Genomic DNA, 22783 nt, shown 5'->3' with positions numbered 1-22783 from the left:
ATGGATTAAAGACTTAAATGTAAGACTGCAAATCATAAGATTTCTAGAAGAAAACATAGGTAGTATTCTCTCTTTGAAATTGGTCTTATCAATATTTTTTTGTATGTATCTCCTCAGGCAAGGGAAACAAAATCAAAAATAAGCAAATGAGAACACATCAAACTAAAATCTTTTGTGCAGCAAAGTAAACCATCAGCAAACTGTAAAGGCTGCCTAATGAGTTGGAGAAAAAATTAACAAAAGATATATTTTTAAGAGGTTAATATTCAAAATATAAAAATACTCAGACAAATTGACATTAAAAAACCCAATTAAAAATGGGCAAAGAACCTGAATTGACATTTTTCCAAAGAAGACATACAGATGGTTGACAGACACATGAAAAAAATATTCAACAAAACTAGTCATCAGGGAAATGCAAATCAAAATCATAATCAGATACCATCTTGCACCTATCAGAATGCCTATCATCAAAAAGACACCAAATAATGAGTTTTGGGGAAGATATGGAGAAAAAGGATGTGGACAAGCAATAAACTGGTTCAGCTATTATGGAAAACAGTAGGGAGGTTCCTAAAAAGATTAAAAATAGAATGCCCTGTGATCCAGAAATTTCTTTTCTGCATATTTACCTGAAGGAAACAAAAACAGTAACTCAAAAAGATATAGAGGCACCCACCTTTTCAGTGCAGCATTATTTACAATAACCAAGATAATGGAAGCAACCTAAATGTCCATTGATAGATGAATAGATAAAGAAGATGCATTATTACTCTGCCATAAAAAATGAAATCTTGTCATTTGGAATGACATTACAATGGATGTAATTCAGAAGGCATTATGCTCAGTGAAATGTCTGAGAAAGACAAATACCATATGATCTCACTTTTATGGTGAGTATAAAAAAACAAAAAAGTGCAAAATGAAAATAAACTTACAGATTCAGAGAACAAATAAACTTACCTTAGTTTATGTTGAGTATTTTCATTATTTTTTTGTTATTGTTAAATCAAGAGGATGCTATATAAAACATCTAGTATAAAATTGTAGGTCTCAAACTTGATTTTTCTTTCAATCTGTGTTAACTATTATTATTATTACTGTTATGTGCTTTATTTCTGGGTTTCTAAAAAGGTAGAAATAGAAAATTGAGAAGAACTCTCCAGCTTTCTACTGTGTTTTTTTTTTAAACTCTTAAATTTTGAAACATTAAGAGTCACAAGGATTTGCAAAGATAGTACAAGAGATCCCATATACTCTGGATTTCTGCAATGGTTATATCTTATTCAACTGTAGTACAGTTGCAAAATCAGGAAACTGACATTGATATAATGTTTGTGTTTCTCACTATATAATTTTTTTTCACACATGTAGATTCAGGTAACTACCACTGCAATTAACATATGCAACAATTCAACCAACAAAAATCTCCTTCATGCTACACCTATTTGTTCTCCATCTCTATAATTTTGTCATTTCAAGAATGTCTTGTAAATAGAATCATACAGTATCTGACCCTTCAAGATAACCTTTTTTTCACTCAACATAATGACCTTAAGATTTTGAGAATATTTTGGTTGTTTGCAGTTGTATCAATAAAGCTTCTATGAACAATTGTGTATTTTGTTTTGTTTTCAATCCCATTACTTACAATTTACCTATACTATTGTATTTGAAGTGAACTTCTTGTTGAAAGCATAGAATTGTGTCAGGCTTTTTCTAATCCATTCTGCCAATATCTGTCCTTTAATTGATGTATTTAGACCTTTTCTATTTGTTGTAATTATTGATATGGTAGGCTTAAGTCCACACTTCATTTTTTGTTTTCTGTTTGTTCTCTCTGGGTTTTTTCATTTTTCTTTTCCCTGCCTTCCTTGAACACATTTTAGAATTCCACTTTGATTTACCTACAATGTTTTTAAGTATATTTTTTTGTATAGCTTTTAAAGTAATGCTCTAGGTATTACATTATATATGCATATCATGGTCTACTGGACTTGACATTTTATCAGTTCAAGTGAAGTTTAGAAACCTTACCTCCTTTTACTTCCCTTTATTCTCCTCTTCTTGGAGCTTTTTTTTTGTTTGTTTGTTTGTACCAACTGGTGTTACTGGGTTCTTGGTTTCTCCAGCTACATGAGGCAAAACGAAACCCCAGGGAATTCACCACTCTGTTGTTCCCTGAATAGCAAGGAATTTAGATGGCTTGGCTTCTTCCAACTTTTCAGAGTCTGCTTTTGTTTTATATATGACTTCCAGGGTTTTTAGCCATATTAGGAAGAGAAATAGGAGAAGGCAATGGCAACCCACTTCAGTACTCTTGCCTGGAAAATCCCATGGACGGAGGAGCCTGGTAGGCTGCAGTCCATGGAGTCGCTAAGAGTCGGACGTGACTGAGTGGCTTCACTTTCATGCGTTGGAGAAGGAAATGGCAACCCACTCCAGTGTTCTTGCCTGGAGAATCCCAGGGATGGGGGAGCCTGGTGGGCTGCTGTCTATGGGGTTGCATAGAGTCGGACACAACTGAAGTGATTTAGCAGCAGCAGCAGCAGGGAGAGAAATGGGGAAATATATGTCTACTTTCTTTCTGGAAGTTCTCTACTTTTCCATTTAAGTATGTGAAAATATTCATTCTTATACCCTACATGTCCAATAACAGACCAATGTACCTTAAGGTATTTTATGAAACCACAAAATAATGATCATGAAACAATCTTATATTTTTATTAGGAAAGAAAATGCTTAGATAACATGGTGAAAAAATAGGTTAAAACTATATGCATATGCAACTATGATTACTACCATTATAGGAAAGAAAACTGGAAGTTCCCCAAATACAAACAATGGATATTTGGGGTATGGAATTATGAGTGATTTTTCCCTTTCCTGTGCCAAATTGAAAAAAAGGGAATCTAGTATTTTTATAATTAATATTCTCAAGTGTTTCTTCTCAGAATGATATATACACCTATCTTCTATGTTATATGACATTTTACATGAATTAGCTAATCTATTTGTATTCAAGGAGTTAAAAAATATCTTCCTTCTGGATTTAGGCAAAATCAAACTACTGGAATGGGTTTAGACAATTACATTGGCATCAAATGGTTTTATATTAACAGTAATGAGCTACAAGGCTTTATTTACCATGCTAAGGATGAAAACATTTTATTGGAGAGCAGCAAGAAAGCTTTATAGACTCCTAGAATATCACAAATAAGCAAGCAGGAGAGGAAATGACAAGATAGAGATACTTTGTGCATGCTTAGAGGACAATTTTAGAATACAAAAGCCTTCTTGACTTGAATTTCAAGTTTGGATGTCCCTGATCGAAGCACCATCTCCTTTCAAGGATTCTGCTGGCTTCCCTTCCTCCATCTGCTGTGCTGGGTGTTTAACCTTCAGGGACAGCTGTTTTCCACTGTGCAAATTATATACGCCGAGCATGGCTCACAAGTGTTGTTTGACGTGCTTGTTGCAGAACATGGGTTACAGGGAAGCCTGTGAAAAATCCATTTTTAACTAATCTCAACATGGAGAAGCTGGATAAAATGTCAACTCAGAAAAAAATCATGTCAAAATTTGCCCTTCAAATTATATTTTGAAGAACACTATTTGCAGAATAACATTTGAATGAAGCCTGTTTTATCCCTGGACCCAGAATTGTCACTTCATGTTCACTGTAGCAGAGACAGTTGGAAAAACTTTTATGTATTTTCTTTAGCTGGCAAATGCCATCTTATGTGTGTTACTGAATTTCATTTTTTTCTTCTTCCAGTTTTATTGAGATATACTTGACATACAGTACTGTATAAATTTAAGGTGTACAGCATAATGATTTGATTTATATATGACATGAAATGATTACCACAATAAGTTTATTGAGCATCCATCAGCTCATACAGATTCAAAGTAAAAGAAAAGGAAAAATATTTTTTCCTTGTGATGAGAACTTTTAGGATTTTCTCTGTTAACAGCTTTCATGTTAACATATCACATACAGCAGTGTTATTAATTCCATTGCTTTCTAATGCCTATTTAGGTTCCATTAGCCAAAAGTTATGCCTATCTTGTCATTTGTCTAGTAGTTAAATCATTCAGTACCCTGGAATATTTCTTCTGCGTTTCCTTTAACAGAAGTCAGGAGCAAAGCGAAACTCCCAGCTTGAAATGTTACGTATTATATTTTTTCTGCCTTTGAAATTTAGAACATTTTGAACATTTCTATTGTCATGTGACTAGCCTTGCTGCTTTTCATCACTCTTTAAGAATATCCTTTAACACCTTTAAGGAGGTTTGAACATGGCCGGATCTTTGGGAAACAGGATGGTCCTTCAAGAGCCTCTCTGTGACTCTGGGGGATTTTAAGAGTGATTGTGTGGAACTTGCCTGCCGTCCTCGCTGTCCAGCAGCCCCTGGTACGTGTTGATCTCACACTCCAGCCGGGCCTTGGTGTCCAGCAGCACCTGGTACTCCTCGTTCTGCCGCTCCAGGTCGCAGCGGATCTCGGCCAGCTGGTTCTCCACGTTATCGATCAGACACTGTATCTGGGCCAGCTCCGAGCTGTACTGGGCCTCGGTCTCCGCCACGGTGCATTCCAGAGATTCTGTCTGCAGAAGGAAAGAGAGTGTAAATAAGGTGGTTGTAGAACAACCTCTGGGGCCAGATTGCCCATTTTCCAACCCTGCTCTACTCTTATCTTTCCAGCTATGTGACTTTGGAAAATTACTTAGCTTCTCTGAGCCTCAGTTTCTTTTCTTTTTTTTCAGTTTGGGCATTATTTATTTAGTACAAATACATTTTAAAAGCCCCAAATCTCCTACTATTTTACCACCCTGGAAGCATCATGGTGTCAAAAGTCCTGTTAAGATTGAAGATTAACACCTGCTAGAACCATCAGTCTGAACTCAGTTTTATTGTATAAAAAATGAAGAATGCAAAGTACCAATCTCATAGGATGGTTGGACGGTTAAATGAGTAAATATACATAAAGTGTCTAAAATAGTGCCTGGAAAATTTTAAAGGTCGTAAGAGTTATCATTACCACTATGACCTCTGCGACCTATAACATATTAGTGTAGCCTAAGGAGGATCAAAAGCATTTGAGAGAAAATGTTGTAATGGGCTCCTGGCTCCTGGTGTGGTTAAGAGAAAAGATTCTGAGATTGAACCACTTGGATTCAGCTTCCACTTTTGCCTCTTAAAACTTGCATGAACTCTTGTTACTTAATCTGAGCCTCAGTTTTCCTCATCTATATAATGGGGTCAGTGGAGGGATTTACCCCACAAGGTAACTGTGAGAATTAAATTAGCATTGTGCCTCTCATAAGATGAATGCTCAGCTATTATTCGCTTATATATTCTCTATAGGACCTAATGTGGCTCACACAGTAATGGAAATGCCTAGTGTAGTCTTGAATATATGGTATTCTTGCTGCTTGGGTGAAGTGTGGTACAGAGAAGGGTCCAGCTGAGGTGTGGATCCTGGGAAAGTTTAGGAGAGTTATAAAATGTAAAGTCTGAGTATCTTCATTTTAAATGTGATGGTGAGCTTGGAAAATTGGCCCAAATCAAAAAAAGTTAGTGGGAGAAAATATTTGTGAACCATGAAAAGAACATCTCCAAAATTTGCAAGCAACAATTTAAAAAAAACCAACAACCAAATCAAAAAATGGGCAGAGGACCTAAACAGACATTTCTTCAAAGGAGAGCCTTTGGTTTGTAAGTTCCTCTCTCATTCTTCTCCTTCCTGTTCCCCCTCTCTCTTTGTCTCTGGAGGATGCTGCAGGATCATGCCCAAGCCAAGAAAGGAAGGTCAGGACATCCTAGTGGTTCATTACAAACTGTTGACCTATCACTTCTGCTTCTAGCTGGGTAAACAGCATTCTTGAAAAAGGGAAGGAAATTCAGACCTTCTCCTGCATGAACTGTGGGTTTGTCCTTTGGGTTACAGAATAGGGGATAGTAAGTATCTTAAGCATGATTCTTCAGTGACAAAACAGAGTGGTCTTTCCCTTACACACCAGGCTCTGCTGTGCTTGAAGCTCAATTTCCAGAGTGTTGGCTGTGCGCTTCAGTTCCAAGATCTCCGTCTGGCAACCCTGCAGCTGCTCTGCGCTGGATAGCTGCTGCTGATTCAGTTCCTCTGTCTGAAATACAGGCATGATTAGAATATGCAAATTAGGAAGAAGTCTGGATGCCTGTCATTTTATTGCTCCAAGTGCCAACCTGAACAGCGAACCATTCTTCCACGTCTCTGCGGTTGTTGGCCAGCACAGTTTCATACTGACAACGCATCTCATCCAAGACCCTGTTGAGATCCGTGGTGGGGGCAGTGTTTAGTTCCACACTGAGTCGGTCACCCAGCTGTCCACGAAGCACGTTGACCTCCTAAGTTGGAAATGGAGTAAAGAATGTCCGACTGGTGGGGAAAAAATTCAACGCGACATATCAACAGCACCCCATTTCTGTTTTTTGCAGTAGTGAGTAAAAGTGTGAGATTTAGATTCAGATTGCCTAGCTTGAGTCTCCTTTCATCACTCAGTTTTTCATCTGTGAAATAGGTATGATTTTACCTTTATAAGAGAGTTATTATGAGACATATGAGAGTTCATATTCATAGAAAACACTTAAACAAGTCCTAAGTGCTTCATAAGGTCTCAATGTTAGTTACTATTATCATAAACAAGTGTTCAAAGGGAAGATATGCTCTGTAACATCATTCAGCTTTTCATTTTTCAGCTTCATAAATATAGGATAATTATATAATTCAAAGTTAATGATTTTAAAAAGTTTATAAATGCAGAATATTAAAAAAATTAGTCTAAATATTGCATGAGTCTTTTCTCCTTTATGAAACAATCTTCATACTCTGCAATTATCAGCTTGATTTTCATACTTAATGGGTTACAGATAAGAGTGGCATAAAACACCCAGGAAAGCTATTTGTGGCGCTACCTCCTCCCCCAAAATAATGGCAGGTGAAGTTCCTCCATTTGGCACTGGCCAGTGGTCATTTCATGTTTACATTCAGAGATACACCAGAATGATCAGGCTGAATAGTAACAGTGCCTAGAGTGATTTTCTTCCACATCAATTGACATCTACTCAAGTTCTAGGTATATATACAACATGAGCTTAACTTTGTCACTTTGAGAGCCCTTCAGTGATTTTACCATTTTCCTCACCTCTTCATGGTTTTTCTTCAGGCAAAGGAGATCATCCTTCAGAGACTCCACATGGGCCTCCAGATCAGATCTGCACACAGTCAGCTCACCCAGAATCCCACGCAGGCCACTAATGTCAGTCTCTACCAGCTGGCGAAGAGAGAGTTCAGACTCGTACCTTTTACAGCAAAAGAGATACAGCCAATGCTTACTCTGCTGGACACTGTGAAAAGTACTGAGGCATACAGATGATGGACACATGACATCAAGGAACTCACATGCCATAATTTCTTCTACACCCCAAATCATGAAAAATTCAAGCTTTGTGAGCATTCTTAGCTTGAAAAGATATTACAAAGGGGATACTTGTGATGTGTGCATGTAGGTATGTGAGAGAAGAAGAGAAAGAGCCTATCATCTATTAAGCTCAAATTCAGATCTGATCTTACTCGAGCTTGTACTTGCTGCTAAGTACAAGCAGCAAGTATATATATAAGCAACTCATACAGCTCAATATCAGAGAAACAAACAGTCCAGTCAAAAAAATGGGCAGACCTAAATGGACATTTTTCCAAATAAGAGATACAAATGGCCAATAAACACATGAAAAGATGCTCTACATCTCTCATTACTGGAGACATGTAAATCAAAACTACAGTGAGGTACCACTTCACACCAATCAGAATGGCCATCATCAAAAAAAACTATAAACAATAAATGCTGGAGAGGATGTAGAGAAAAGGGAACCTATTGCACTGTTGGTGGTATGGCTGCTATGGAGAACAGTATGGAGATTTCTTAACAAACGAGGAATAAAACTACCATATGACCCAGCAATCCCACTACTGGGTATATACCCTGAGAAAACCACAATTCAAAAAGACACATGCACTCCAGTGTTCATGCCAGCACTATTTACTGTAACTAGGACACAGAAGCAACCTAGATTTCCATTGACAGATGAATGGATAAAGAAGTTGTTATGATACAAACAATGGAATATTACCCAGCCATAAAAAGGAAAAAAATTGAGTCAGTTATAGTGAGATGGATAAACCAATAGCCTGTTATACAGAGGGAATCATTAATAAGTCAGAAAGAGAAAAACAAATATTGTATATTAATGTATATATATATATATATACATATATATATGGAATCTAAAAAAATAGTACTGATGAGCCTATTTACAGAGAAGAAATGGAGATGCAGATGTAGAGAATGGTCTGGTGGACACAGCAAGGGGAAGGAAAGGGTAGGACAAACTGAGAAAGTAACACTGACATATATACACTCTCAGGGGTAAAATAAATAGCTAATGTGAAGCTGTATAACACAGGGAGCCCAGCCTTGTGCTCTGTGGTGACCTGAAGGGGTGGAGTTGTGGAGCGGGAGGCTCAAGAGAAAATGGATATATATATGCTGCTGCTGCTAAGTCGCTTCAGTCGTGTCCGTCTCTGTGCAACCCCACCAGGCTCCCCCGTCCCTGGGATTCTGCATATAATTATGATTGGTTTATGTTGATATATGGCAGATATTACCACAACATTGTAAAGCAATTTCCTCCAAGAAAAAAAGTTCAAATGAAACTTACTTTGACCTAAAGTCATCAGCAGCCAGTTTGCAGTTGTCAAGCTGTACGGCAAGTCTACAATTCTCTGCCTTCGTACACAAGATCTGGGAAGTAAGTTACTATGTCATGAACGGTTCTTTGAGAGAAACCCACATATCTACTCATTTAATAACCATGCCAGGGTTTATCTTTTAAAAGTCTTTATAAGAAAATATAAAATAGCTTCCAGCATGCTTTTATTGACCATATCATTTCATGAAGGAAAAAGGAAGGCCAATTTATAAACAAAAATAGAGAAATAAAAAGGTTTATTTTTTTAATGACCTAAAACATTTTGCAGTGTTCCTTGGCCACTGAATTTATGTAGATTTCTCTCTAGGAGTTTATATTATGACTACATCCCCAACCATGATAATAAAAATTTATCAGTAAGAAAAGGACATAATTACTAGGTAAAATTATTTGATTAAAAATATGACATTTCCATATCTATGTTAAATAATGTACATGTACAGTGTTACACACAGAAATAATTTTAGATATAGCAGTGCTTTTCCTCATTCTGTAGCTGATAAAGGTAGATTTCGAGATAAGGGAGTTTATTAGGGTCACTTAGTATTTAGTGGCAGCATAGAGGCTAGCGCTGATGTTAACTGACTCCCCCCCACCCTCTTTTCTTTTTGGCCATGCCACATGGCATGTGGGGTCTTAGTCCCCCACCCGGGATGGAACCTGAGCCCTCTGCAGTGGAAGAACAGTGTCTTAACCATCGGACCATCAGTCACCCTGTTTGCTGACTTTTGGTCCTCTGCCCTTTCCTCTGCATCACATTACCTCTGGGGAGTCCCTCCCCTTTCCCTGGTTCCCCTCCATAGAACAGACTCTTGTAATAGGAACATAAAGCACATCACAGGCTGGGAAGGTGGAACATTAGGGCCATGAGATACTAGACCTTTTGTTGGAGATCTTCAATGGTGTCAAAGTAACACTGATAATCAGGGCACACCAACGGGACATCCTCTTCACACTGTTCTCGGATCCTGCTTTCCAACTCGGCATTCAACTCCTCCAGCCCGCGCACCTTCTCCAGATAGCTGGCGAGCCTGTCATTCAGGAATTGCATTGTCTCCTTCTCGTTGCTGTTGAACACACCATCCTCACACCAGGCACAGTTCCCCACCAAGCACGGGATATTACAACTCCCAGCAAAGCAGGACGGCGGGAGGCACCCAGCTGGCAAGCGAGACCCGGATAGAAAGCTGGGGGTCTGGCAGCTGGACGTGGCACAGGCGCTGGGGAGACTAGTGGTTTCAACGGAACAGGTTGAAGTAAGCGCACAATCAGAAGTCCTGGCACTCGATTCAGAAGAGCAGCCCGTGGGGGAGCAGTCAGAAGCCATTCTATCAGAAGTGAAGGACAGAGACTAGCTGCAAACTCCAATGGCCCGCCTCCAAAACTCTCATTCCCTCCCGAGACTTTTATATATACCCCACTTCAGATGGGTATTTACAGACTACACAGGATGTTTTCCGGTGCCAGTTTTCATATGAACATTCATTAGTGTTGTTTATTTGCTGAAGAAGAGTTTTATGCTTCGTAAAAGAGGCATAACTTCAGGTTACTAAATAAGGACACCATCTCCATGTGCCAATAGGATAAAGCACTGGCTTCAGAAAATCTTCATAGGAAGCATTATCCTTTTGACAGAATAAGGAAAGAAAGAGAAAATTTGGCACTCAGTAATTGTAGATACAACTGATTACACATAAGGGAAATAATATTCCTACAGATTTTGATCCTGTGCATTGAAAACTGCTCATGTCTTCTTTTGAAATTAATATTACAACTCATTGAAATGCCATTTGTTTGTGCCACCACCATAAAAGTGTTCTGTGTGATTAGCAATCTTCAATGTTTTTTTGTGGTCTTGCGGTGCTCACATGGTGGAGGAGTGAGTGTGTACTGAGTTCGAAGTGTGTGTGTGTGAGAACCATACATGCCGGTGTGCAAACTGAAAAGTCACTTTACATAACTGATGGGCATCACTTTTGCCCTACATGCCAAAATAGAAATTGGTTATCAAAACATGGAGTTGTGATCTTTGATTTCCTGAAACTTGCCTTCTCCACTATTCCTATGCCTCACTTTTATATCAGAGATACTGATTTTTATCTGTATCTCTAATAAGAATGAAATACAAATTCTGTTATAATTTTTTAGTCTTAGGAAGCTAAACCTTTGTTAACTACACTTCAGTATAGAAGGAAGAAAGTTACAAAAGGCATTTCTTCTGGGACAAGGAAGCTGTTTTCTCTTATTTACTTATTTATTTAATTTTTAAGGCCTCAATTTCATGAAAATTAAAAGTGCTGGAACTTGGAAATAAAATTCTATTGTATGGGTTCCAGCAATTCCATTGGATGAAATCCCTGGGGCAGTACTGAATGGATAAGAATCTGATATGTAAATTTTCTGGGATCTTTCTTAAGTTTTACCTCCAATTTTCAGTTTTCTTGCCTTTGATTGTGGTATTTATTTCATTTTAAAAAGTGTACAGAGCAAATTGTCTGCAGAATGTTCAAGATCTTTATGGGGTGGGCATAGCCCATTACTCTGACAAAGTTAAAATTTTCATGATTCAGAATAATCAATTTTTTTCGAACTCTGAACACTTCTTCATTAAATAGCTGATAATGGAAAAACAACCAATCAACCAAAACCAAACCTGGAGACTTTAGATAGAGGATTAAAACAGTCTCTTAGGATTTATTATTCATTGAGCAAAGTTGGTTTTGATTTTAGTAATTCTCCTTATATTTCAACACTATGCTAAAAGTTCTTAACTGTATAGAAATTAGACATCTTTTTCCTCTTTGATACCCTCTTTTTAATGTAGGTTTCCCCCTCATTTTAAAAAATATATTCTATTGATCTTTGTTAATTCAGCAGTTTGACTATGATATATCTAGATGGTGTGTGTGTGTGTGTTTAGGTTTTATTTACCTGCTTGAGATTCTTGAACTTGTGAGTTACTGAAATATATCACTAAATTTGGGAAATTTTCAGCTTCCCCTCTCCCAGTTTTTCTGCCCAATTTTCACTCGCCTATCATTCTGGAACTCCAATTTCATGCATATTGGACTACTTGATACTGGCCCAGAAGATTTAGTTGGCATTTTCTATTCTGATATTAACGGCAACTATTGACTTTTTTTATTACAATCTTTTGTTCTAGAATTTTTATTTGCCTCTTTTTTAATTTAAATAAATTTAATTTGTTATTAATTTGTCAAGTAGAATTTAAAATTTTTACTTTTTCTGGTGAGATTCCTCATCTTGTCTATTCTTTTCCTTTTACCTCTTGTTCATCCTTCCCTTTAAATCCATGAAAATATTGACAATATCTGTTTTAAGATATTGTCTGCTAATCCTAACATCTATATATCTATGGATCTATTTCTATTGGCAGCTTCTTCTCTTGTTTATATGTGATATTTTCTTGCTTCTTCACGTGTCTGGAAATTTTAAATTATATGCTGTCCATTTTCGATAATACATTTTAGGAAATTTCAATAATGTTGCAGAGTTTTGTGTGTCGGGCTTTGTTCTGACAAGAAGTCAAATCTCTGGAAGATCCTCTTGCTCCTCTCAGGCTAGGTTTTAGATTTTTTTCAGGGCAGGTATAATTTCATGTGTTCTCTTCCCAAGGTTGCCATTCTTACTCTTTTGGTGTGTTCTTCTGGAATATCGTTAGAATCCCCAAGGTACACAAAGAGCTTTGGCCCTCTGGATAGGTTGGGAATTCAAAGTCCATTGGTACAGAATGACTTCTGGTATTTCCAGTCAGCTCTTTATCCCTCAAAAGCCATTCTATGCCAACCTCATAGAATTTCATTCAGTGCGCATGCAAAACAGCCTTCTGTTGACATCATCTTTTACATAGACTTCCTCACCTTCCCTTCTAGAACACAATTACAAATTCCAGTTGCCTAACCTTCATTTCCTTCCCTGGTGGCACAGATGATAAAGAATCCACTGGCAATGCAGGAGACCTGGGTTTGATCCCAGAGTTGGGAAGATCCCCTGGAGGAGGGCATGGCAACCCACTCCAGTATTCTTGCCTGGACAATCCCATGGACAGAGGAGCCTGGTGGGAAGTCCATGGGGTCACAAAGAGTCGGACACAACTGAGCGACTAAGCACAGCACAGCACAAACTTCATTTAAATATGTCACTTGTGTTTTGACATTTCTAGAGCAGAACACAGCATTCCTTTTTATTTATTTATTTATTTTTTATTATTTGGAGGCTAATTACTTCACAACATTTCAGTGGGTTTTGTCATACATTGATATGAATCAGCCATAGAGTTACACGTATTCCCCATCCTGATCCCCCCTCCCACCTCCCTCTCTACCCGATTCCTCTGGGTCCTCCCAGTGCACCAGGCCCGAGCACTTGTCTCATGCATCCCACCTGGGCTGGTGATCTGTTTCACTATAGATAATATTCATGCTGTTCTTTCGAAACATCCCACCCCCACCTTCTCCCACAGAGTTCAAAAGTCTGTTCTGTACATCTGTGTCTCTTTTTCTGTTTTGCATATAGGGTTATCATTACCATCTTTCTAAATTCCATATATATGTGCTAGTATGCTGTAATGGTCTTTATCTTTCTGGCTTACTTCACTCTGTGTAATGGGCTCCAGTTTCATCCATCTCATTAGAACTGATTCAAATGCATTCTTTTTAACAGCTGAGTAATATTCCATGGTGTATATGTATCACAGCATTCCTTTTTAAATTGGTGACCTCACACTACTGCCTAGTATCTCTTGACATCTTTTCCATACTCTTTGGATCTCCAGCTTCAGTCAATTTTTCTTTGGCTGTGTCTTTTCTCCTTTTTATCACTTAAATCTTTAATTTCTTAATTGTTCTCAATTTTTCCATACCACAGCACTTCTCTAATGCACCTTTTTGACTCACATTTTTTTTTAATTGAAGTATAGTTAGTTTACAATGTTGTGTTAATTTCAAGTTTATGGCAGTGATACATACATATATGTGTGTGCGGTAAGTTGCTTCAGTTGTGTTCCTTTCTTTGTGACCCCAGGGATTGTAGCCTGTCAGCTCCCCTGTCCATGAGATTCTCCAGGCAGAATACTGGAGTGGATTGCCATGCCCTTCTCCAGGGGATCTTTCTGACCCAGGGATTGAACCTGTGTCTCCTATGTCTCCTGCATTAGCAGGCAAGTTCTTTACCACTAGCACCACCTGGGAAGCCCCTGCGTATAAACACATTCTTTTTCAAATTCTTTTCCATTATAGCTTATTACAAGATTCTGAGTATAGATCCCTATGCTATACAGCATAATTCATTTATTTTTTATCATAATACAATGCTAGCATTCAATAAGTAATTGTTAACTGTATGAGGGATTGAGTGGATATTGTATATATATCTGCCTTACTTTCCAGACAATCAGTTCATTTTTAGCAGGGATGATAAAACACAGGGTACATAATAGGTACTTAATATATTTATTGAATGAATAATATTGTTATATATTTTTTGCACAAATAGATCTGTTATCTGGATTAGTTGATATATTAGGTCATATTTGGTCTTTGGATCTTATTTGGTGTTTCCCAATCTACCTTAAACCATTTTGGAGGAAGGACAAGTCAGGGAAATTATGCTGATATCCTGGACTATTTTATATGCAACGCCATTTAGTTTTCCTAAAACAGCAAGAACAACAAAAGAAGAAGTATTTGTCTGTACTGCCACCCTTCTCAGTTTTGCAGATGTTCTCAGTTTCTTAAAATGTTGACCTTTGGAGTTAAGAAATACATTTGATGTGTTAACAAAAATAAATGGAAGTAATTATAGACACTTGTGTTATGCTAGAGACATAAACTTTATTAGAATAATCATAAAGAAGCTCCTCAATTTCCAGAAAGATACCATTCAAGATTGGAAAGAGAATTCCCAAAGCACCAAAGAAACATACAGTTTAACTTGAAGGAACTGAACAACGTTGGGAAGCCTATAGGCATCTACCTATTCCAATTGTCCTTGTTCACTGATGTCCACTACATGGCCATCAAAGTCTCTTGGTTTTTTTTGTAAGGGTTGTCAGTGATAATGCCATTCTTGTTCCAACTTAGAAAGCAGAGCCACAGTTAGTTGCAGGGACTGAGACAGGTGAGCACTAAAGCTTCTGGGTTGATTCTTTCTGTGTCAGGCACTGGGTGAGGCAACCGTCGGTCAGCAGCAGCTTGGGATGCAGGGCTCACAGCTGGGCTGAGTGTAGGTTGTGAGGTTGATGGTTTCCAGGCCTGGGGTGGGCTGGGAAGAGTTGAGCAGGAAGCAGGTGGGCACACAGGGCTGAGGAATGTGGCAAGGTGGGGGGCAGTTGTCACAGCAGGTGGGCTCGAGTTGCCAGACTGTGTGTGGGCAGGTGCTGGGCAGGCAGACTCCACACCTGCAGAATTTGTCAGAGGAGCAGATGGTGGTGGCGGGGCTGGTGGGGACGCTGCAGCAGAGGGGAGCACAGCAAGCCATGGTGCTGGGAAGCTGTGTTTTTTATTGATTTGGCTTAAAGAAGATGAGTCTCCTGAAGTGCGAATGTCTCCTTTTGGTCTGGGGCTCTTATATACCCTCTTCAGTGGGTGTTGGTCCAACCAGAAGGCTTCTTTCCTGGTTCTTGTTTATGTTACTGTACCCATTATCCTTTGACTGGTTTGCCATTTAGATGCTTGTAAAGAGTCTTTATTTTCCTAATTAACCTTTGTTTGAGTTCACTGCTAAATCTGAACTGATTACTCTTGCTGTTTGTCACTGGAACACAAGCTTTATGAGGTATCACCAGTGGCTTCTGCTATTACAATTCCAGCACCAGCCCTGATGGGGAATATGCATGACAGTACAACTGTAGGATGTAGGTCTTTTCTCTCATGCTGGTCAGTTTTTATTTTCTTTACCTTTATCTGTTATCAATTGGTTTGATGAACTATTCTTTTTTAAGGAGAACTTATTTTTAGTAACTCTCTTTTAGCTTTGGGGACTTTAGTAAATTAACTGACTCTTAATTGATATATAATATACATATAACATTGTATTAATAGTATTGTAGTGTTGGGACTTTTGAAGATCTAACTTACATTAATATGGAGACACACACTATTATCCCATTTTTATTGTAAACTATTGCATATTCATTAAAAAATTCAGACTATATAGAAATGTGTAAAGAAATTATCCACAACACCTTATCATCAAGAGAAATTCTCTGTCAGTGTTTATATATATCCCTCTAGTCATTTTTCTTTATACTTATTTATCATTTTATGACACCACTGGAATCACACTGTATATACCATTCTATAACTTGCATTTTCACTTAAATATATATATTTTCATGATCTTATATTCTTAAGTATATTTGATAATGCTATTTTAAGTATTTCCTAATGTTCGTCATATAATTGTACTTCTAAGTTGCTTAGAAACCTCATATATTAATCATTTAAACTGTTTGCAACTTTTCTTCTAAGATAATTGTGGCAATAGTAACAACTGTGTAAATAAATCTTTATGTACGTGTCTCATCATTTTGTTAGGTAGTTAGAATAGGGAAAAGGAGTCCAAAATGGCTGTGGCTAAAAGACAGGAAGGGAAAAGCCTGTGAAAATAGAACAGAGGAAGGTCAAAGGAAGGTCTGAGGACCGGAGTGAGGCCTTAAGATAAACAGGGCTCCTGCCTAAGCCCAGTTTGCATAGGACAGGCCCAGGGGGAAGGAAAAAACACGGCACTCTCTCGCTCTCCCCCAAGCGATGGGGCGCTTTTCTCTTCGGTCTTTGGATCGACGTGTCCTCACACCTCGAAGATGGATTTTGCTGCTATTATCTAAATAAAATAGAGCTGTAACACTGAGTTGTAACACTGATTTATTTAAGAGCTATAACACAGTCCATTCGAGACCTGAGAGCTATAACACGGTCTGTCCAAGACCTGAGAGTTGTGACCTGCCAAGGGGGCTTTAATGTCCATCACTCCAAATTTTTGTTGTGACGAGACAAAGAACCGAGGAGCATACACTCGCCTGGCAATTTCAAAAAGAGGACTAATTATTATATAGAATTATTGGAGCAAATGTTAATTAATGATATTTTAAGACCTTTGATATTCATTGTCATACTGTTTTCCAGAATCATTTTATTTAGCTTTTTTTTCCTGTTTACGTGTTCCCAACTGCTATTTGAAAATTCCTGTGTCTGTACACTTTGATGATGAATATTTTATTTTAAAAGTGTTTGTCAATTTGTCAGGCAAAAATGAAATTTCATTGTTATAGTATTTGCACTTCTTTCATGACTGTTAGGTTAAAACATTCTTTCATATACACATTGGCCATGTATATTTCTATCGAAAACTGGCTTATTTTGTTTCTTTCTCTGCTGAGTGTGGGAAAGTTGAATTTTTAGCTTATATCTAAATACTAAGTAGAAGAATAATTTCACTACCAATATTGCTACCAATGGAAAGTGAAGTTAAAGACCTATGTTAATCTAACCACAACTGATTTTGTTCACTGTTTTTTTTTCCCTCCAAAGTAGTACATTTTCTCCCCAAGTGAAATGTAGCTGTGGTAATCGAGATCTGGATTCTAATTCCAATAGGCCATTTAGACTTCAAGCATAGTCCAGCATAAAGAGTGAGCACAGGGCAGACTCCTGTCCAGGGTCATCCTGGCAACTCAAGCCATTTCCTCTCAACTTGGATTCACTCATCCTTCAGCCATGGTTCTCCTCTCTTCCTTTAAGTCTGCCTGTATCTCAGTGCATGATGGTGGGAAAATCCATGTTGTTTTTTCCTGGAGAGGGTGTGAATTCAAGAGGACCCCATTAAGAGTTAGAATAGCTCTTCACTGGTCACTGTACTGCTGGCTACCTTTCTTGCTATGGCAAGCAATTAACTTTTTGGAAGCTCATCTTTCTCCTCTGTAAAATAAGGATAATTATATCTACATTCTTCCACTCTGAAGATTATTGTGAGGCTTGAATGAGATAAAAATGGGTTAAAATCCATAGATGAGGTGTAATGCAAAGGTAAATTATTGTCATTATCCAAGCTAGTTACAGATCAAACTCAGGGGAAGAGGAAGGCAGAGAAAGTAAGTTAAAGAGCAATCTTACAGGAAACAGCAAAATTTACCTAAAAGTTCACACCTACACTTAGAGAAAATGGCTGGCACAGAAATGAATACATTTCAAATTTTAAAAAGTTCTCTATGGCTCTGCTTGAAATAAAGGGTTTACGATCTTTACTGATGTCCCTTGATTTCCCCTAGATGAATCTTTGAGTGAATACCTGCCAAATTGCTCACCCTTTTACTCAGGACAGAGTAATATTCTTTCCAGTGTTTGAAATATAATTCAGTAGACATTTATTGAGCTGTTACCATATGCCAGGAAATGTGATTACACAACAGTGAACAAAATAAATATCATCTGTGCTTTCAGGAAACTTTGGGTCTGGAGAAAGGTTTGTCATATGTATATGTCTCATGTCATAATGTATTATTATAAGTTACTGTTGTTATAATTTATGATGGGAAAAGAAAAGACTGGGTTCCAAGGATAAAAAATAAGCTGAAGGAAATTCTTTTGACATTTTAAAGAAAAGTGTTATAAACGAGTTTTCAGACTCTTGCAGTTAGAATTTCATGGCAGAAAAATATCAGTCTCTTACTTAGAATGCATATTATTTTGAATCAACCTTGTGAGGATAAAGGAATTGTTACTATTCTGTGTGGAATAGTATGTTTCTAGAATGGGAAGGTAATGGCACCCCACCCCAGGGGTGGAAAATCCCATGGATGGAGGAGCCTGGTAGACTGCAGTCCATGTGGTCGCTAAGAGTCGGACACGAATGAGCAACTTCACTTTCACTTTTCACTTTCATGCATTGTAGAAGGCAATGGCAACCCACTCCAGTGTTCTTGCCTGGAGAAACCCAGGGACGGTGGGCTGCCATCTATGGGGTCGCACAGAGTCGGACACGACTGAAGTGACTTAGCAGCAGCAGCAGAACTAGAAATAAAACTTAGCATTACAGATTAGAAAGAGTCATAAAATACAAAGTTTATGAATAAACTCATATCTTTTATTGAAAGGACTTGTACTTCATTAAAATTTATGTTCTCTGCAATTGTCTAAGAGACCTGGGAATAACTCTCCTTTGTTTTGAAATGAGGGTCATGAGTCCTAGAGAAGTAAGATGATTTGCCTTAGGTAGCCTGGTGACCGACTTGTTAAGAACTAAATATAGGACCTACTGGGACTGAGTTACCTTTTATGTGGTTTTAAATGTAAGTTTAAAGTATGTGTCAGGGATATTAAACATATTTTATTTTTAGAAAGAAAGGGTACCCTTTTCCTTCAAGCAAGTGCAGGAGAAACATGGTGATCCTTGATGAATTTCAACAGTTTGAAAACCTACACACACACATACATGCACACCCACACACGAACTTGTCCAGTTTTTCTTTTTTTTTTTTGAAATATAGTTGGTTCACAATGTTTTATCAATCTCTGCTGTATAGCAAAGTGACTCAGTTATACACAGACATTCTTTTTTAATGTTGTTTTATATTATGGTTTATCAAAGGATACTGAACATATTTCCCTGTGCTATGGGAACTTTTTGCTCATCATCCTACAAAAAATCCCACACTCCAAGTCCTTCCCTCCCCACTCCTTCTCCTTGGCAGCCACAAGTCTGTTCTCTATGTCTGTGAGTCTAGAACTTGTCCAGTTTTAATTACACCTTTTTATATTCAGTAGGGATATATGTGACAGTAAAGATACAAAGATTGATCATAAGAAGTAATAAAAATGAGAAGTAAAATATGATTGTTAGTCTTTTGCTTCAAATCTCTCATTACTTCTAGGGTTAAGCCTGAACCTCTCTGCTGGGGACCCACTTCAGGGTCTTTGCATTTCTTCTTTCTCGTTGCTCAGCCTCTCCCATCTTCAATGCATCCATGAGTTAGTAAGCTCCTGTTCTGCTCTTCACCTCTTCCACCTCCTCATCTCTTTTCCTTTTTTATTCTGCCTCATCATCTTTCAATGCTTAGCTTGGATAGCTTGAAACCTTTTCATAACTGCCCCTCAGCCTGATATTGAATCACCAAATAAATCTGGGTCTTCGTTACTCTGTCTGTGCGCTTGCCTGGCATACTGCTCATAGCTCCATCACAGCAGAAACTCCATGGCATTATAATTACATTCATACAACATACATAGAACACATATACTGTGATTGTAATAACTTGTCTGTCTTCTTCAACAGATTTGAGGGAAACTTGAGGGCACTTTAGATAAACATTTCTTTTATCTTAATACTGTTAGTATGGATTTGAAGCCTGGCACAGGGGAGGCATGCAAAAAATGTTGACCAAGTGAATGAGTAAATGGACTAAATCTTTTGTTAACTATATCCTAGATTGTGTCCCATCTACGCCATGGCTTCTAAGTTCTGTTCATTCAAAGTCGAGCTTCTAATAAACCTGTGGGATCCTCTGAGAAATTCTTCTCTGGAGAGAGTGACAGGGACAATGAGGACATTTAAAAACATTTATTTAAAGGCATTTGCTTCTCCTCTTCCTTGCTTATTTCTTTTTTCACATGTATGGCTTTGGTTCTAGCTCAATGCTTTATCAGAGTTTGATGTGCACCTTAATGTATATATTATATGTATAGATATTTTATATAAATATTTAATATATACTTATACATTATCTATTCTAAAATATATTTGTATATATGTAATCTAAGGCTGGGAAAATAATCTGTGCAAGATAAAAAAAGTAGGTTGGTAAAACAAAGTAAAATTAAGTAGTAGATTAAACCATGTTTAATCAGACTTTAGCTCTAGCCCTCAGACAATCACCTGGAAAATACTGTGTTCTGTTCACTACTGGGGTAGTATTGTGGCAGGTAGAAGGATATTCCTATTGCCCTACTACTAGAAATGACCACTCTAAGTTCTCTCCAAAGGAAAATGAAGTCAAATGGTAGGCCCACTAAATGACCCAGCTCTTAGAACTGAATACCTGCCACTTTTAATCTATAAGCCAATATATCCTTGCCCATTACAGTTGGATTGGATGATTTTGTTAAAGGTCTTTATATTTTTATTTCTTTTTCATATTTTAAGTTAATGTCATAACTGTGTTTATTAAGTTTCTGGCTCTGTTAGCACTGGGGGCTCTGTGATGTGATAGAAAGAATTGGGCTTTAAAGTCAAATAGATATACAAGGAGCTGAATCCTGGTATTTTTTAATAACTTTGTGGCTTTGAGAATGTTGAATCACTCTTAAAGCTTCATTTTTCTTTTTATGCTGTTTTAAGGGTTACATGAGTTAATACATGTGATCTACTTGGCAAAGTGTAGGTAAGTAAATGTCTCACCCCCAAATTGTATTTGTCTGAGGAAGAGAAAAGAGGGTGAATATAAAGATAAGCAATTTAAAGTTAGCAAGCTATGTTAGTAAGCTAGTTTTAGTCATTCCTCTGAGATTCTTTTCTTAAAATTATCTCTCTTTTATTTTGTTTAAATGAAAGAAATATACCAAAAGCTGTAACATAAATGAAAAACACATCTTGCCACAGAAACAAAGTTTATTGGAAAACCATCAAAAGTTATTTTTCCTCTATGAAAATGCCCAATACAAGAAATGGGACCGAAGAAGCAACATGACCAAGAAAATACAGTCTGAGGTCTTATAGATTCCACTACTATTTTGATAATAGATGACCTCTATCTATCCAAATGAACTAAAGGGTTACTCAGCCAAATAAGCATATTTTTAAAAATTTTCTTTCCATGAAAATGAAAGTTAGGTTTTCCATATCTATGCCCTCTGATCTACATCATTATCTGATAAACTACCGAGGCAAGTAAATATCAAGTAGATAGCTTCTGTGTTATTGCCAGCACTGGGTGAGGCAGCCGTCGGTCAGCAGCAGCTTGGGATGCAGGGCTCACAGCTGGGCTGAGTGTAGGTTGTGAGGTTGATGGTTTCCAGGCCTGGGGTGGGCTGGGAAGAGTTGAGCAGGAAGCAGGTGGGCACACAGGGCTGAGGAATGTGGCAAGGTGGGGGGCAGTTGTCACAGCAGGTGGGCTCGAGTTGCCAGACTGTGTGTGGGCAGGTGCTGGGCAGGCAGACTCCACACCTGCAGAATTTGTCAGAGGAGCAGATGGTGGTGGCGGGGCTGGTGGGGACGCTGCAGCAGAGGGGAGCACAGCAAGCCATGGTGTTGGGAATCTGGTTTGCTTTTGGTTTCTAGGAAAGAAAGATGAGGTTTCTAGGATGAAATGTCTCTTCTCACTTTGGGACTCTTATATACTCCTCTCGTTGAGTGTTGGTCCAATCAGAAGACTTCCTCTTATTTACATTTATGCCATCCTTTTCCACTAAGATTCTCTAATCAGTTTGGCATTTACTTGTCCATTTAGAATTCCTGAGCTTATTAGGGTAATCATGTTTTTGACTCATTGACTTGTCATTAGATGATCGCTTTTATCTTTACAGGGTTCCAGAATGCCAAATTTTGCATAAATTATGGATAATGAATCCAAGTGACAATTCAGCTATAGTTCCAGAGGCTAAATTCTTCTCTTCATCCCCCCCCATAATTTTAAATAATATGCTTAACATGATATGATTTTTAATGAATAATTTCAGAATATGCAACTTGATTAACTGCATCAAGACATAGCTTCTTACAGATGAATGTTGCATGTGACTATATGCATATATACATCACAGATATATTTGCCTTATTTATTGATGATACAATTCAGTTTCTCTTGAGCAAGCAAGGTGATAGCCAGAATAGACTAAGATGAAACCCTTTTCATTATTTGTAATAAATCTATAGTGAGTTTCCAAAGATTGTGTCACTCTATGGACTTTAAAAAAAAAAAAAACAGTTTATATTCTCAAAGTTGTACCAGTGTTGTAGTGAG

At 37.7% G+C, this 22783-nt stretch overlaps 3 protein-coding genes across 3 annotated transcripts; all 3 read right to left on the bottom strand.

Moving 5' to 3' along the window:
* Window positions 1-3302: 3302 nt before the first annotated feature.
* Window positions 3303-10138, bottom strand: KRT40 (keratin 40). Its single transcript, XM_065909324.1, has 7 exons — window positions 9692-10138; window positions 8761-8843; window positions 7188-7344; window positions 6229-6390; window positions 6024-6149; window positions 4390-4610; window positions 3303-3501 (listed from the first exon to the last, which is right to left on the bottom strand). Exons 1-7 carry the CDS (start codon window positions 10136-10138, stop codon window positions 3402-3404), a joined length of 1296 nt encoding a protein of 431 aa, XP_065765396.1. The 3' UTR covers window positions 3303-3401.
* Window positions 10139-15012: 4874 nt separating this feature from the next.
* LOC136149820 (keratin-associated protein 3-3) lies at window positions 15013-15309 on the bottom strand. Its single transcript, XM_065910405.1, has one exon. It carries the CDS (start codon window positions 15307-15309, stop codon window positions 15013-15015), a length of 297 nt encoding a protein of 98 aa, XP_065766477.1.
* Window positions 15310-21770: 6461 nt separating this feature from the next.
* On the bottom strand, window positions 21771-22067 carry LOC136149819 (keratin-associated protein 3-3). The gene has a single exon (XM_065910404.1). The coding sequence runs from the start codon at window positions 22065-22067 to the stop codon at window positions 21771-21773; it is 297 nt and encodes a 98-aa protein (XP_065766476.1).
* Between the last annotated feature and the right edge of the window lie 716 nt (window positions 22068-22783).

This window comes from Muntiacus reevesi, chromosome 18 (genome assembly GCF_963930625.1).
Source record: "Muntiacus reevesi chromosome 18, mMunRee1.1, whole genome shotgun sequence".
NCBI classification, from domain to species: Eukaryota; Metazoa; Chordata; class Mammalia; order Artiodactyla; family Cervidae; genus Muntiacus; species Muntiacus reevesi.
This window is presented reverse-complemented; position numbering and strand designations above follow the sequence as displayed.